General features: G+C 35.3%; 1 protein-coding gene across 1 annotated transcript; it reads left to right on the forward strand.

Moving 5' to 3' along the window:
* The first annotated feature begins 827 nt into the window (after window positions 1-827).
* On the forward strand, window positions 828-11,797 carry LOC125028223 (zinc finger protein Xfin-like). The gene is made up of 4 exons (XM_047617624.1): window positions 828-850; window positions 6,747-11,103; window positions 11,189-11,519; window positions 11,617-11,797. The coding sequence occupies exons 2-4, from the start codon at window positions 6,756-6,758 to the stop codon at window positions 11,795-11,797; spliced, it is 4,860 nt and encodes a 1,619-aa protein (XP_047473580.1). The 5' UTR covers window positions 828-850; window positions 6,747-6,755.
* Window positions 11,798-15,463: the final 3,666 nt, after the last annotated feature.

Consider the following 15,463-nt stretch of genomic DNA (forward strand, 5'->3'; position numbering starts at 1 on the left):
TCCCTTGTCCCCTTCTCCTCTCGTGAGTAGCGAGGAAAAGTATACATTAATAAAGAATGAAATATGATCAGTTTAATTCATGATCTTCAACAGCAAACTTTTGAGTAGAGAAATGCCCGCCTGTGTATTACAGCTAGTACTGAAATACCGCCCGTACAAAAGCATGTGTAGAGAAGTGCCTGTCTGTACAAAAGATATATAGGAGGGAAGTCCAGTAATGCATATATATATATATATATATATATATATATATATATATATATATATATATATATACACACACACACACACATATTAGTCTCTCTCTCTCTCTCTCTCTCTCTCTCTCTCTCTCTCTCTCTCTCTCTCTCTCTCTCTCTCTCTCTCTCTCTCTCTCTCTCTCTCTCTCTCTCTCTCTCTCTCTCTCTCTCTCTCTCTCTCTCTCTCTCTCTCTCTCTCTCTCTCTCTCTCTCTCTCTCTCTCTCTCTCTTCTCTCTCTCTCTCTCTCTCTATATATATATATGTATATATATATGTACATATACATATATTTATTTATTTATATATTTATATATTCGTATATATATATGAATATCATATATATGTATGCCCATATATTACACATTATATATACATAAGTATATACAGTATGTATGTATATTTGTATACTTATATATGTACAAAAAATATGTATATAAATATATATATATATATATATATATATATATATATATATATATATACACACACACACACACACATATATACACACTGTATATCTTTTAGTGGATGTATATACAATTTTGCGTCCGTTGTCCACTCGGTGTTTGTTTACATGATCAGCTGAGAGAGGAAAGCGGGATCTACAAGAGTAAGTTGTGATTGTATCTACCTACTTTTTACTACCATTTCTCGCTGACTACTAAAATACGAAAGATTTTGATACGACAATAATAATGATATGATTTATTATAACGAGTGATACGTATTTTGCATTGATCTGTGTCAGAAGTCAGTTTTAGAATAAGTTTTGTTGTTTTCGCGACCACATGCGTTACTAGAGGACACGGAAAAGACATACCAAAATACTTCATTCGGATAAAAAGACGTAGTGACGGAACCCTTCACACGATTATCTGTTGGCTATCAAAACCTTCCTTAGAGAGGGAACTTTGGTTTCTAATGGCAGGATTATGGTGTGAAAAACCGATTTGATTTTTTTATGTAAACCTATGAGGATTTTGATATGTACATTGTAATAATTTTACGCCTGAATATTTACTTGATTTTCTTGTATATATATATAAAAATTATTTTATGATATATATTAAAGATATTATTGTACATATTTATGGCAAGCCCTTTTTGTTGAGGCTGTTTTAACTTTTTTTCTTTTATGATACATTGCTCATCCAAACAATTACACATCAGGAGATTTCAAGTTTTTGAACCCAATTTTTTTGGACGTATTGAAAAGATGAAATTACTAAAAAGTCTCAATTTATTATTCTTCATATTTATTTCCATATAGTCTATTTGTAATGTTATTCTTGCAGATTCCAGAGAGACCAAAAGCAATAGCTGCTACTTACAGTAGCTTTAAAAATTGGATTTAAAAATTGTAATAGCTTTAGAAAATTAATTATAAGAATATGGTAGCTTAAGCAGCAGATATAAATTATCTATAATTCTGAGGAAATGGAATTTATCAATTTCCCTGATGTTCTTTTGTTATATATCAGATTATTTTGATTTTGGGGTTGTATATATGAAAGGTTGTTTTTGCTGTTGTCTCATTATTTTACCTGCATGGTTCTGAGTGTGTTTACATACATGTTAGAAATAATTACAGAGAAGTACTTATACCTGTAACCTTTTTTTTTTATTGTGTTTCCCCAGTTCTCAGTGGGTGACAGTGAAAGCTTTACAACATAGAATCCCAGTCCCATTGCACCAGCCCATGCTGAAGAGAGTCTTTGATAGATAATTTATTAAGTAAGTAAATTAATAAAAGATAAATAGATTAATAATAATAATGATTATAATGAATAGGATAATCATCATAAGAGTGATTATGGTAGTTCTAATAGTAGTGATAGTGATACTGCTACTGCTACTATTATTATTATTATTATACCACTACTTATTATGATAGTAATAGTAAAGGTTGATAATGATAATAGCAATAGTAATGATAATAATGATAATAGTAATAGTAATGATAATAATGATAATGATAAATAATAATTAACTAATTTTGTATTGTCTTTTCTTCTCCCCCTTTCCTTTTCCTTCTCTTCTTCATCCCTTTCTTTTGTCTTCTTATTCTAATTGTTAACTCATTTTTACCCTTTTTGCCACCATACTTTACCTTAGTGCTAAATGACCTTTGATGTCAGGTACATGTATTTGTTTTAACCAATTGCCATTTTCCTTCTCTTCTTCATCCCCTTCTTCTGTCTACTTATCCTTTTCATTATTTAATTATTACCCTTTTCACCACAATACTTTACCGTGGTGCTATATGACCTTTGATGTCTAGCATATTTATTATCATTATTATTTTTTTTTAACCATCCATTTTTAACCCTGTCCTCATTACAAGAGTTACACCATTGTTTCATTGCTTTATTTTTTGGTTTGGGCTCTGAGGTTCATTTACACCAGACTGATTTAAAAGCAATAAACGAATGTGAGTTGAAAATTAATTCTATTGCCCAAAAATCGTGTTCTAATCTGAACTTCTCTTGCCCTTTTCATTCTAAATGGCAAGGAAACTGATCTCGTGATTCAAGCCATTATTTTCATAGGTCTTTGCATGCTTCACTAACTTCTGAACATGTATATTTTCTGTCACTTTGGGTATTTGGTTATATGGTTTATATTATTTATGCCTAGTAAGGGTATGGCTGATGAGAGTCATAATTATGTCAGCAGGATAAATTATATTTATTAGACTATATGGATTGTAATGAAAATGATAGTGATACCAAAAAGTAATAATTAGTCATAATAGCACTATGAATTAATGATAATGATAGTGATAATGCTAATAATAAAAACAATAAGAAAACAACTACAATGATAATGATAGATAATGTTAATTAAGCTATAACTAATCATAATAGTGATATAAAGATTATAGTTGTTATAATAAGAATAATAATATGAATGATAATATAATTATAAATTATAGTAAAACTAGTATTAATACAAATAGTAATAATTATGATTCCAGTAGGCTAAGCATGATACACATGACAGTTTTTAATTAATGATTTTTTCAGCATGGGAAAATTTTTCTCACCTTGTCTTTGATGCAATAAAAGAGGAATGGAAAGGAAATGGATAATTTATGACTGGTCCAAATAATACAGAAAGATTAGTTCTGACATAAAGCATAGTTTATATAGGATTTTTTTTTTGTGTGTGTGTGTGTCTGTGCTGTTTACATTTTTTGTGAGCCAGAACAATGTATGTATACTTATGTGTATACTCATATATGCGCATGTATGTAAATGTGTTGTGACATAGATTTTCAAAGCGTATAGTACGTAACCAATCAGTTTAATTTTTTTGCTGTGAATATTCCTTTGGTATGCCTACTGCCCCATACAAAGTATTTTGAAATTTTCACATATACAAAGGCATATTGGCTTTTTGTTTATAATGTGCTGATATTTTTTCACTTTTCTCTTTATTATTCTTAATTCCTTTACCCAGTTTAGGCATAGGTACTTAGCTGTTAGTAAAAAACAATGTTTCCAGACATTTTCATCTAAATCTGATTCATTTTAGATTTTTGTGTTTAAAAAACTGAAAAATATATTAGAGATATGAACAATTTAGAGATAGAAATCTATGCTACTGCTTTATTTTCATAGGTAGGTAAAATATTTTTAAAAAATCATCAAAATATTTCATTGTAAATACATTATTTACAGGAATAACTATACTTAGGCACTTGGCTGGCCCCATCAGAAAATTCTGTTTTTGCACCTTTGCCTGTCTGTTTATATCAAACCTCACTGCTGGGGTCCTTAGAGTGACTAAATCACTGAAAAGAGGTTTATTTTAACCAGAATCAGGGTGAAATATGGGAACTCAGAGACAAGTGTGAATGTTCATGTGGGACTAGATATCTAAGTGGCTACCAAGTCTATGTGAATTGCCAGTGGCTTTCCACCCTCTCAGACCAACACATATTCAGCATGACTTTGGTGAAGTAGGATTTCAGTGGAAATTTGCCTTGAAGTAGGATTTCAGTGGAAATTTGCCTTTAATTAATGCACATAGAAGATTCCAACCTGCCACACCCCCTTGAGTGGGTTAAGACTTTGTACATTTAAACTCCTGCCAGACATTTGAATTATACACTACAGTGAAAACTTGGAGTATTTCTATATGGTATCCGAACATTTTAAGCCCAGTTTTGAGAATATATTCAACTAGATAAGAGGCAAAAATGAAGTATAAATTTATTTATGAAAGTTTAATTATAAATTTGCTCAAAACTTAACATTAAAAGATTTTAATTCACAGCAAAGTTAAATTTTTACCTTACATGTTTCCTCATATATAGACAAGAAAACTCCTTTGAAATTCAAGTATATTTCTTCTTAATGTGAACCAAAAATAACAGTTATAATAAAATACAACAGCATTTTCTCTTTACAGAGTCACTATAACTCAAAAAGGTACTTTGAGTCTTAACAAGGAACGGAAATAAAAAAGTTTCTCATCTTGGCTCAACATATAAAAGTAGTATCCTTATAAAACAAATGTGGAAATTGGTTTTAAATGTTTGTAGGGGCAGGGGAGTGAATAAAAGACATGAAAATGATGACATTAAAACTACTAATCTCTACTAGCATTTGATTTTGCAGTTCCCTTTCATTTCTTTCTTAGGTATATGAGGTTTCCAAGTAAAGCAACTTTTCCCCCCACCAAAAGGCAAGGACTTGCCTGTACAGTTAAAAAAAAAGTAGGATACAAATTGGTCATTGTTTAATTCTTTTTCCAACAACAGAAAGAGCTTTGAAACTTGAACCACTGTTGCTTGAGTGATTTGTCCTCCTTCAAAAGAAAAATAATACTGAAAAAGGGATTTGTACTATACAATAAATCTTGTTGCAATCCAATTGGTGGTTTAGAAATTCATATGGAACAGAATGAAAAAAAAACACAGATCAGTAATTGACATACTTCATTATCAAAACCATATATATATATATATATATATATATGTATATATGTATATGTCTGTATATATGTATATATATGTATATATACGTATATATGTATATGTCTGTATATATGTATATATATATATATATATATGTATATATTTCTCTCTCTGTATATTTATATATATATTTATATATATTTATGTATATATTTATGTATATATATATTTATATATATATTTGTACCACCCCAGATAGATAGATAGATAGATAGATAGATAGATAGATAGATAGATAGATAGATAGATAGATAGATAGATAGATAGATAGATACATGTATATATATGCGTATATATATACATATATATATATATATATATATTATACATAAATATATATATGTGTGTGTGTGTGTGTGTGTGTGTGTGTGTGTGTGTGTGTGTGTGTGTGTGTGTGTGTGTGTGTGTGTGTGTGTGTGTGTGTGTGTGTGTGTGTGTGTGTGGGTGGTGTGTGGCCGTGTGGCCGTGTGGCCGTGTGTGCGTGTGTGTGTGTGTATGTGTGTATGTATGTATGTGTGTATCTGTATATATATATACATATACACACATATACAAACAAACACACACACACACACACACACACACACACACACACACACACACACACACACACACACACACACACACACACACACACACACACACACACGTGTGTGTGTGTGTTTGTACATAAATGCATACATATGGGTCTGTGTTTGTTTGTGTGTACATAAATGTGTATATAGATGTGTATATATATGTATATATATATGTATTGTATATATATCTATGTATATATGTATTGTATGTATATATATGTATATATGTATATATACATAATACATATATATATATATATATATATATATACACATATATATATACCTATATATATATATATATATATATATATATATATATATATATATATATATATATATACCTATATATATATACATATACACATACACATACACATACACATACACATATATATACATATATACATATATATATATATAATCATATATATACATATATATATATATAATATATATATATATATATATATATATATATATATATACCTATATATATATATACATATACACATACACATACACATACACATACACATATATATACATATATACATATAAATATAATTATATATACACATATATATATACATATATATACATCTATATATTTATATATATGTATATATATATGTATGTATATATATGTATGTATATATGTTATATATATATTATATATATATTATATATATATATTTATATATACATATTTTATATATATATATATATATATATATATATATATATATATATATATATATACACATACATATAAACGGACTGAATCAGGACTCTTCAATTTATTAGACTATTTAATTTCATCAAATTCTATTAGTGTCGAGTATTATTTTCCTATTCTTTAGCTAAAACATGGCATATAACTTTATTTTGTACCTGTCTGTTGTTCACTGCCTTTGTAAGTCAAGTTTTCTTGTATATTTCAGCTGTCCAGTATGAACAGCACCAAGAACTTCAAGTGCTCCTACTGCAAGAAAGTGCTGAGTTCCAAACGTAACCTTGAGCAACATGAGCGTGTGCATACAGGTGAAAAGCCTTACCAATGTTCATTCTGTGATAAAAGCTTCTCTGTGAAGAGCAACCTCGGATTTCACATCAAATCACATACAGGTGAAGCAAAGACTTATGAGTGTAAGCTATGTGGTAAGAAATTAAATTCTGTACAATCACTCAGAAAGCATGAAATGATGCATAAAAATGAAAGGCCATTAGAATGTGCAGCTTGTGAGAAAAGATTCATTGACAAGAGTAATTTCATTTGTCATATACAGACACATACATCTGAAAGAACATTTGAATGTTCACAGTGTGAAAAAAAATTCTTCACAAATAAAGCTTTGAAAAATCATGAAGCATTGCATGCAAGTACGAAGAATTTCCAGTGTTCACAGTGTGAAAAAAAATTTGTTACCAAAACTAGGCTAGCCTGCCACGAGAAAGTTCATACAGGTAAAAAAGAATTTGCTTGTGCACACTGTGACAAAACATTTCGAGTTAAGGGCAACTTAAGAATGCACATAAAGACACACACAGGAGAAAAACAGTTCAAATGTTCATACTGTGATAAAAATTTTCTAAGGAAAGCTGATATGGCAAGGCACATAAATATCCACACAGGGGAGACACCATTTAGCTGTCAGTACTGCAATAAGAAGTTCAGTTCCAGATCAAACTGTAAACAGCATGAGAAAATTCACACCAGGGAGAAACCCTATGAATGTTCACTGTGCAGCATGAAGTTCGCCTTGAAGAATGAATTATACAAACATGAAGAGTCTCATATAGGAAAAGGAAAGTCAAACTTGGGAGAGGACTTTGCTAGTCTATCAACATCAAGAAAACATGAGATGTCAAATGAGGAGGGAGAGAGTGTCATTCCCTCCAACCAGGTATCAGAATTTCACATCAAGGATAGTAACCTTGGTTCACAGGATAAAAACCTTACTGTACCAGATGATGCTCTTCATGTACAAAATGAATTTGGTGCACAGGACAGTAATCATGGTGTACAAAGTACCTGCCTTAACACAAAGGAAGTTAGCCAAAGTGTACAAGATAATGACCTTTGTGTGCAGGAAAACAGCTGTGTTGTACAAGTTGACATACAGAATAATAACTCAGTTGAAGTACGGTTTGGATGTTCACAGTGTGAGAAGAACTTTAAGTCCAAAGCAAGTTTAAGAAGACATGAAAAAAGAAAACATATAATCAAGAAGCCTTTGCACTGTACACAGTGTGAGATTAAATTTATGACTGTGCTGGATTTACAGGAGCATGAAAAGAAGCACAGCAACAAGCAGGAGTTTTTATGCCAATATTGTGGTGAGAAATTCCTTCAGAAAAAAGACCTTACAGAGCATCTAAACAAAAATGATAGTGATAAGGATTTCAGGTGTTCTTATTGCATTAAAGTTTTTGAAGCTGAATGCATCCTCAGAAATCATTTAAAAATTGACCATGGTGTAAATCCATTGAAGTGTCCCCTCTGTGATGAGGAGTTTCTCAGGGAATCTCAGCTGAATAAACATGTTGCAAGTCATTCAGGTAAGGGACAGCAGGAGCCAAAGGTAAAATCCCCAATTTCTGATGTTTTGTCAGAAGATTGCCAGAAGGAAGCTAGGAGTGAATATGTGGCTGGGAAGTCATCACCAACAGCATTACTAAAGGAGGAGAGGCCTTCCCAACAGATACAAAATGGATCTCCCACAAAGGATGTTTATTCTTCTACTCTCAGTGCAAAGATACACCCAGGCAGTAAACGATTTGGATGTTCATACTGTAATAGAAGATTTACACTTAAAAGTAGCTTAAAAGAACATGAGGAAAGAATGCACTCTAGTATTGAAAAATATCATTGTTCTCAGTGTGATAAAAAATTCAAGGCAAAGAGTGACTTTTTTAAGCATAAAAGGAGCCATAGTAAACCGTACCAGTGTTCACTGTGCAAGTTAAAGTTTCCTTACCCATTGCATTTGAAAAAGCATGAGAGAGTTCACAAAAACATTAAAAGCTTTGCTTGTATGCATTGTGAGCAGAAGTTCAAGCTTTTGTCAGATCTTAATACCCATTTAGGAACTAATGCTGGGGAAGAACATTTCTGGTGTTACTCTTGTGATCAAAAATTTGAAGCTAAATGTCTTTTAAAGAAACATATGGAAATACACAAAGATGAAAAAATAAAGGGCTGTCCATACTGTGATGTGAAATTCCATAGCAAAGCTGAGCTCAAATATCATCTGATGATCCATAAAACTCAGGAAAGCTTTGACAGTAAAGATAAATTTTCCAGCTCAGATGCTTTGGGGAAAGATAAAGATAAAGAGCAGATCAAGGAGGGGATTGACCAAATGCTGTGTAGCCCAAGTTCAGGGGAAAGACCCCCAGTAGGCTCACAAGAGGATGAAAAGTTATCACCCTCCCAGCTGATACAAGATGCAAGTCAAACTCCAAATGGTCCTTCTAGCAAAAATGTTGGAAGGATGCTTGCAAATCAAAAGCCATTTGCATGTCCAATTTGCAAGAAAAGATTAAGCTCATTGGACACCTTACAAAAACATAAGAGGAGAAAACATGATTTGCATAAACCTTACCAGTGTTCACAGTGTGAGTGGAAATTCACCTATGCTTATGAAATGAGATCTCATGAGGATACTCATGTTCAAGAGAGAAGTACATTTGCTTGTTTGTATTGTAATCAGAAATTCCTTCATGAATTCACTCTTAAACGTCACATAAAAATCAGTAGTAAAGAAAATCTATTCAAGTGCCCAAAGTGTGTTGAATCTTTTGAAGTAAAGTGTTTACTTAGAAAACATATAAAAAATCATAAAGGTGAAAAAACCTTTGAATGTGCACATTGTGATATGAAATTCTTTGTGAAGTCCAGGCTGATCCTACACAGTAAGGTTCATGAAGGCAAAAAACATTTAACAAGTAAGGAGGAATGTTTCAGTGAGAGTAGTCACTCTCCTAAGAACTTACTCTCTGAAACATTCTTAGATGAAAGCCCATTTTGGTGTTCACACTGTGAAGAAAAATTTATTTCAGAGGAGGACTTGATACAGCATGGGAAAATACATGTTAGTGACATACACCAGTGCTCTCAGTGTGATATGAAGTTCATCACAATATGGGAACTGAAACAACATGAGAAAATTCATTTACATCAGAGTAGTTTTGTATGTTTACAGTGTGATAAAAAGTTTTTAGATAAGGCTGACCTCTTAAGACATACAAATGCAAGTGCTTATGGGAAGCAATTCAAATGCTCCTACTGTGATGAAAATTTCAATGCAAAATGCATTCTGAAGAAGCATGTGAAAATTCACAAGGGTGACAAACCATTCTATTGTTCACTCTGTGACAAGAACTTTATTTGGAGATCTCAGCTTGACCACCATCTTACAACCCATAACAGTAAAGAAACAAAGAAATGGGAAGATAAACTGACCAATTTGCCCTTTTTAAGGAAATGTTTAAGGAATCTGCCAAACAAAGAGACCCAAAAGCAGATAAGAACTCCAAGCCCTTTGCTTGATATTCCCATTGCAGAAATACAAGAAAAGAAATCAGCAAAGGTCCAGCCAGATCCAGAAGGATGTCCCACCAAAGAATACAGTATTAAGGAAGATTTTCCAGTTACAGGCAAATTTAGAAGATGCAACATAGATGAATATCAGCCAGGGGAAAATGCTTCTTTTGTAAAAAAATCTATAAAAGTGGTTCAGGAATGCACTAGTAAGGAAGAGACTAGTTGTAAGGAAGATCTTCCAGCACCAACAGAGCTAAGAAGGTTCTATGTAGGAGGAGGTGAACCAGAGGAAGATTCTAGCTCTGATGAGACTAGTACTGAGGAAGATCTTCCCACACTAACAGAGCTAAGGTCCCCTGTAGGAGGTCAGCCAAAGGAAATATTCCCTGTAGATGAAGTTCAGGAAGATTCTAGCTCTGAGGAGACCATTAGTGAGGCAGATCTTCCCACACCAACAGAACAAAAATCTGACATAAAAGAAAGAGAGTCAGAGGAAATATACTCTGTGAAACAGGGTCTGGAATATTCTAGCTCTGAGGAAAATGAGACTAGTACTGAGGAAGATCTTCCCACACTAACAGAGCTAAGGTCCCCTGTAGGAGGTCAGCCAAAGGAAATATCCCCTGTAGATGAAGTTCAGGAAGATTCTAGCTCTGAGGAGACCATTAGTGAGGCAGATCTTCCCACACCAACAGAACAAAAATCTGACATAAAAGAAAGAGAGTCAGAGGAAATATACTCTGTGAAACAGGGTCCTGGAATATTCTAGCTCTGAGGAAAATGAGACTAGTACTGAGGAAGATCTTCCCACACTAACAGAGCTAAGGTCCCCTGTAGGAGGTCAGCCAAAGGAAATATCCCCTGTAGATGAAGTTCAGGAAGATTCTAGCTCTGAGGAGACCATTAGTGAGGCAGATCTTCCCACACCAACAGAACAAAAATCTGACATAAAAGAAAGAGAGTCAGAGGAAATATACTCTGTGAAACAGGGTCCTGAATATTCTAGCTCTGAGGAAAATAGTATTGAGGAAGATCTTCCAGCACCAGCAGAATTAGGGATATCCTTCATAGAAGGAGGTGAACCAGAGGAGAAATCTCCTGTAAAGCAGTTTCAGAAGATTCTAGCTGTGAGGAGACCAATAATGAAGATCTTCCAGTACCATCAAAGGTAAAAAGATCCCACTTAGGAGGTCAACTAAAGGAAAAATCCCCTAGAAAGGAGTTTCAAAAGACTGATAGTGTGAAAGATTTTCCCATACCTAAAGAACTAAGATTCAACATAGGAGGAGGGCAAGTAGAAGAAAATGTTACAGATATAAGAGAGTCTCCCATAAACGGGTTCGGTCAGGAGAACACCTCCCTGATACAACAGAAGCCAAAAAAAACTGGAGGATTTTAATCTCCATCTTGATAGAAAATTTAGAATGGTCTCTGAAACACAGATAACCAAAAAGGAAAATAGAAAATAGGAAAATTGTTACTTAACTATTAACAAATCTATAGATTATATAAATAACAAATAAACCAAAAATCCTTTATTACAAATATGATAAAAATATTGTCTGATAATAAAGTGTTATATAAACTTTGGCCTTTTTCATTACCACTTCTAAATGAAAAAGTTAGTTCAGACCACTTTCACACTTACAAATTATGTCACCTTGGTATACTGTGTTGTTCTTGAGCCTTTGATTAGTAAATTAGTAAAAATGGGAATTTGCATCTTTGCATGTTGAAAGAGGAAAGTAAACTTGAGAGAGAGAAATATAGAAGAAAATAAAGAGACAGGGTTCAATCTAGGTTTGAGGGATATGGTTAATAGTCTTAAGGTTTTGAGCAACATTGCACAGGTGAGGCTCCAGCAGAAACAAGTTTTTAGGTGATTAGGTAGGTATCCTCACCAGATGGGCTTATCTTCTCTGGTTATGGTACCTCTCCCTCGTGAACACTTAAAGGAATTGTGATGGTGGCTTGGGTACTGGTAACAGATATCTTGTATCAAAGATCTAGAGCCAGAAGAACATGCAGTGTGAATGGGATGAGTCCCCTTTATGGATGAAGATATTAGGTGCTGGAAGAAGCAAGAAAGACAAAGTGAAGAAAGTGAGATGTAAATGAGATGGGGATTGAAGCATTGTAAAGGGCTTTGATGTATTGGTGATACTTAAAAGGATGGAAATAAATACACAACCAAGAAGAATCCGCTGCACTCACCCCCTCCCCCTCCACACACAAAGGTTTAACCTCTTCAGTCACAAAATAAGTATGAAAAACTAGCATTTCAAGCATATCAGTATAAAGAAGGTTAAAAATAAGGATAACATTTGCTATTCAGCCCACATCATTGATCATGCCCTCCTTTGCAGTGGTCTGCCTATTGGGAGAAGGCGATTTTCAACGCCCTGGGCCCCAGGTGGAGGGTAGTCTATAGTGACATCTGCCAAAAAAGAAATACACCAAAATGTATAGATAGAATAAATCATGGGTATTTTCTAGTTAAAGTAGACACTAATACTAATCAGCAAAAAGTGCATATGTGTGTGGGGAGGAGGGAAGAGGAACTTAAATGCCCTTTTCCAGTGGGTCAGTCCTGGGGAGCAGACCTTTGGAGGCTGAGATGCCGTGCAGGAGGATGCCCTGTGGCTAGAGAAATACCTTTACAGTCTCTTATTCTAACAAAACAGGCAGCCTGCTCCAGGCTATTAGCTCAGGGCTCCTTGACTTGGCAAGGGTCAAGTTGTCACTTTTTCAGTGGCATTGCATAGGTCCTACACTAGGTTTCATGTTAAAGTAATGGTTGTCTACACGCTGGCTGTTAGAAAGGAAGGCCTTAACACTCAGCTGTCTCAACTGCAGCGCGATGTGGCAACATTACTTCCGAGACATAGTTTCCCCGCGACATAGGATCCTAGAACCGAAGCTAGACATCTACCGAACGTGAAGGAAGCAGAAGTAATGCATGGAGGATTGAACAAACAAAGAAGAAAAATTATGGAAGCTGCATACATCACGACTGAGCACTGGGCAGATTCAAATTATTCAAGGTCGCGGCAGAAAATATGCGAGTAAGCTCATGTCAGATATATATATATATATATATATATATATATATATATATATATATATATATATATATATATATATATTGCTCTGTAGTTTCTCTAATTCTGACGAAGATATAATCGAAGCCGGTCAAACACTTTTCTTATATAGTGAAAAATATTCATTCTCGTTCATATATGTATATATATATATATATATATATATATATATATATATATATATATATATATATATATATACATCATCATCATAAGGGGGCATATGCATGACTACGCTTTGCCGCGCCCAACCTTTGCCTCCACCTCTTGGGGTCCCTCCGAGCAAGCCTACATGCAGCATTCCTTCCCACCCCCAGCACATCTTGGCAAATCTGATCGACTTGCTTCAGTCATGAGTTCCGTGGAGATTACCCAATGAGCTGGATCTTCCTCAGGAAAACGAGCCACATGCCCATAGAGCTGAAGTTGGCGCTCTCGTATCAGACTGGTTATAAGTAATCAGTCTCATGGAGACCTGATTGGACACATGATCCGTCCAGGTATACCCCATGATTCTCAAGGAGCCAAGACGGGCCTTGAGAACACTGTTCAATGTCCAGGTCTCACACCCGTAGAGTAAGACTGGGATTACCAGTACTCTGAAGAGCCTGGTCTTAGTCCTCCTAGTCAAATACCAACAGCGCCAAATACTCCTATTGAGTGAGTTCATAAGGCCGTAGGCCAGACCGAGGCGTCGAGTGACTTCCCGGTCGGAACCTCCGTCGCTCTGCACTACACTACCAAGATAAGTGAAGCTATCCAAGACCTCAATGTTCTCGCCACAGGCATGCACAGACTGTATATCGATATTCATCAAGTCCCCAAATTCCTGAACCTTGGTTTTGGTCCTGTTGACTAGGAGTCCCAATGTCTTCACCTCCTCATGCAGCACCTCGAGAGCTATTTCCAGGACCTCCAATGTCTCCGCTAGAATCACTGCATCATCGGCAAAGTCAAGGTCTGTGACCTTGAAATTACCAATTGATGCCCCACAGGAACTACGGTACACGGCACGGCCAAGTATCCAGTCCATAAAAGTATTGAAAAGTGTTGGGGCCAGGACACATCCCTGTCTTACCCCTGCTGACACCAGGAAAAAGGCAGAGATGCCCTCCCCACACTTGACAGCACTCTCGGTATCTGTATACAGGCCAGACAGCAAACCAATAATCCCAGAGGGGATCCCACAGAGACCCAGTAAGCTCCAGAGACTCTCCCGGTGCACTGAGTCAAAAGCCTTCTTGAGATCAACTTAAGCTGCAAGCATACCTTGTTGAAACTCAAGTCGGTGTTCCACAAGGACACGAAGTGCTAAGACACGGTCTACAATTGACTTCTTGGGTCTAAAACCAGACTGCTTAGGTTTCTGTGCTCGTAAAAGTGGCCGAGAGCAGATGAGCGAGGACCCTGCCTGGTATGCTGTGCAATGTAATACCTCTGTAGTTGCCACAGTCCCTCTGGTCCCCTTTCCCTTTCCAGATAGGGATGGCCAAGCCCCTTTTCCAGTCAGGAGGAATGGTACCAGTCTCTCAAACGACAGACAGGACTGCATGCATGCCACAGATCATGGCTTCTCCACCTGCCTTCAACAACTCCACAGTAATCCCACAGACACCAGCAGTCTTTCCACTCTTCAGCCTAGAGACCGCCCTGCTCACATCTTCGATGGAAGGTGGTGCTTCACTGATTGGTGGATCAGCCACTAGCGGCTATGTGCCAGCCAAGGGGAATTGTGAAGACAAGGGATCTACCCCATACAGTTGCTCAAAATACTCAGCCCAGCGGGCCCTATACTCATCCGACCGGAGTTCCCTCAGGGCTCAGAAAGCAGTTCGAAGGTCATTCTTGGGCAAAATGACCTTCCAACTCCTCCACTATGCCCCTAACGTACCTTTCTTGGTCCATTCTCAAAGAGGCCCTAGCAGAGCGAGACAGCTCCCTGTGTAAGACATGATTCCCATCCAGTCTGGCAGCACAACTCATCTCCATAGTGTTCAGCGTCCCGTCCGAG

This window comes from Penaeus chinensis, chromosome 8 (genome assembly GCF_019202785.1).
Source record: "Penaeus chinensis breed Huanghai No. 1 chromosome 8, ASM1920278v2, whole genome shotgun sequence".
Lineage (NCBI taxonomy): Eukaryota > Metazoa > Arthropoda > Malacostraca > Decapoda > Penaeidae > Penaeus > Penaeus chinensis.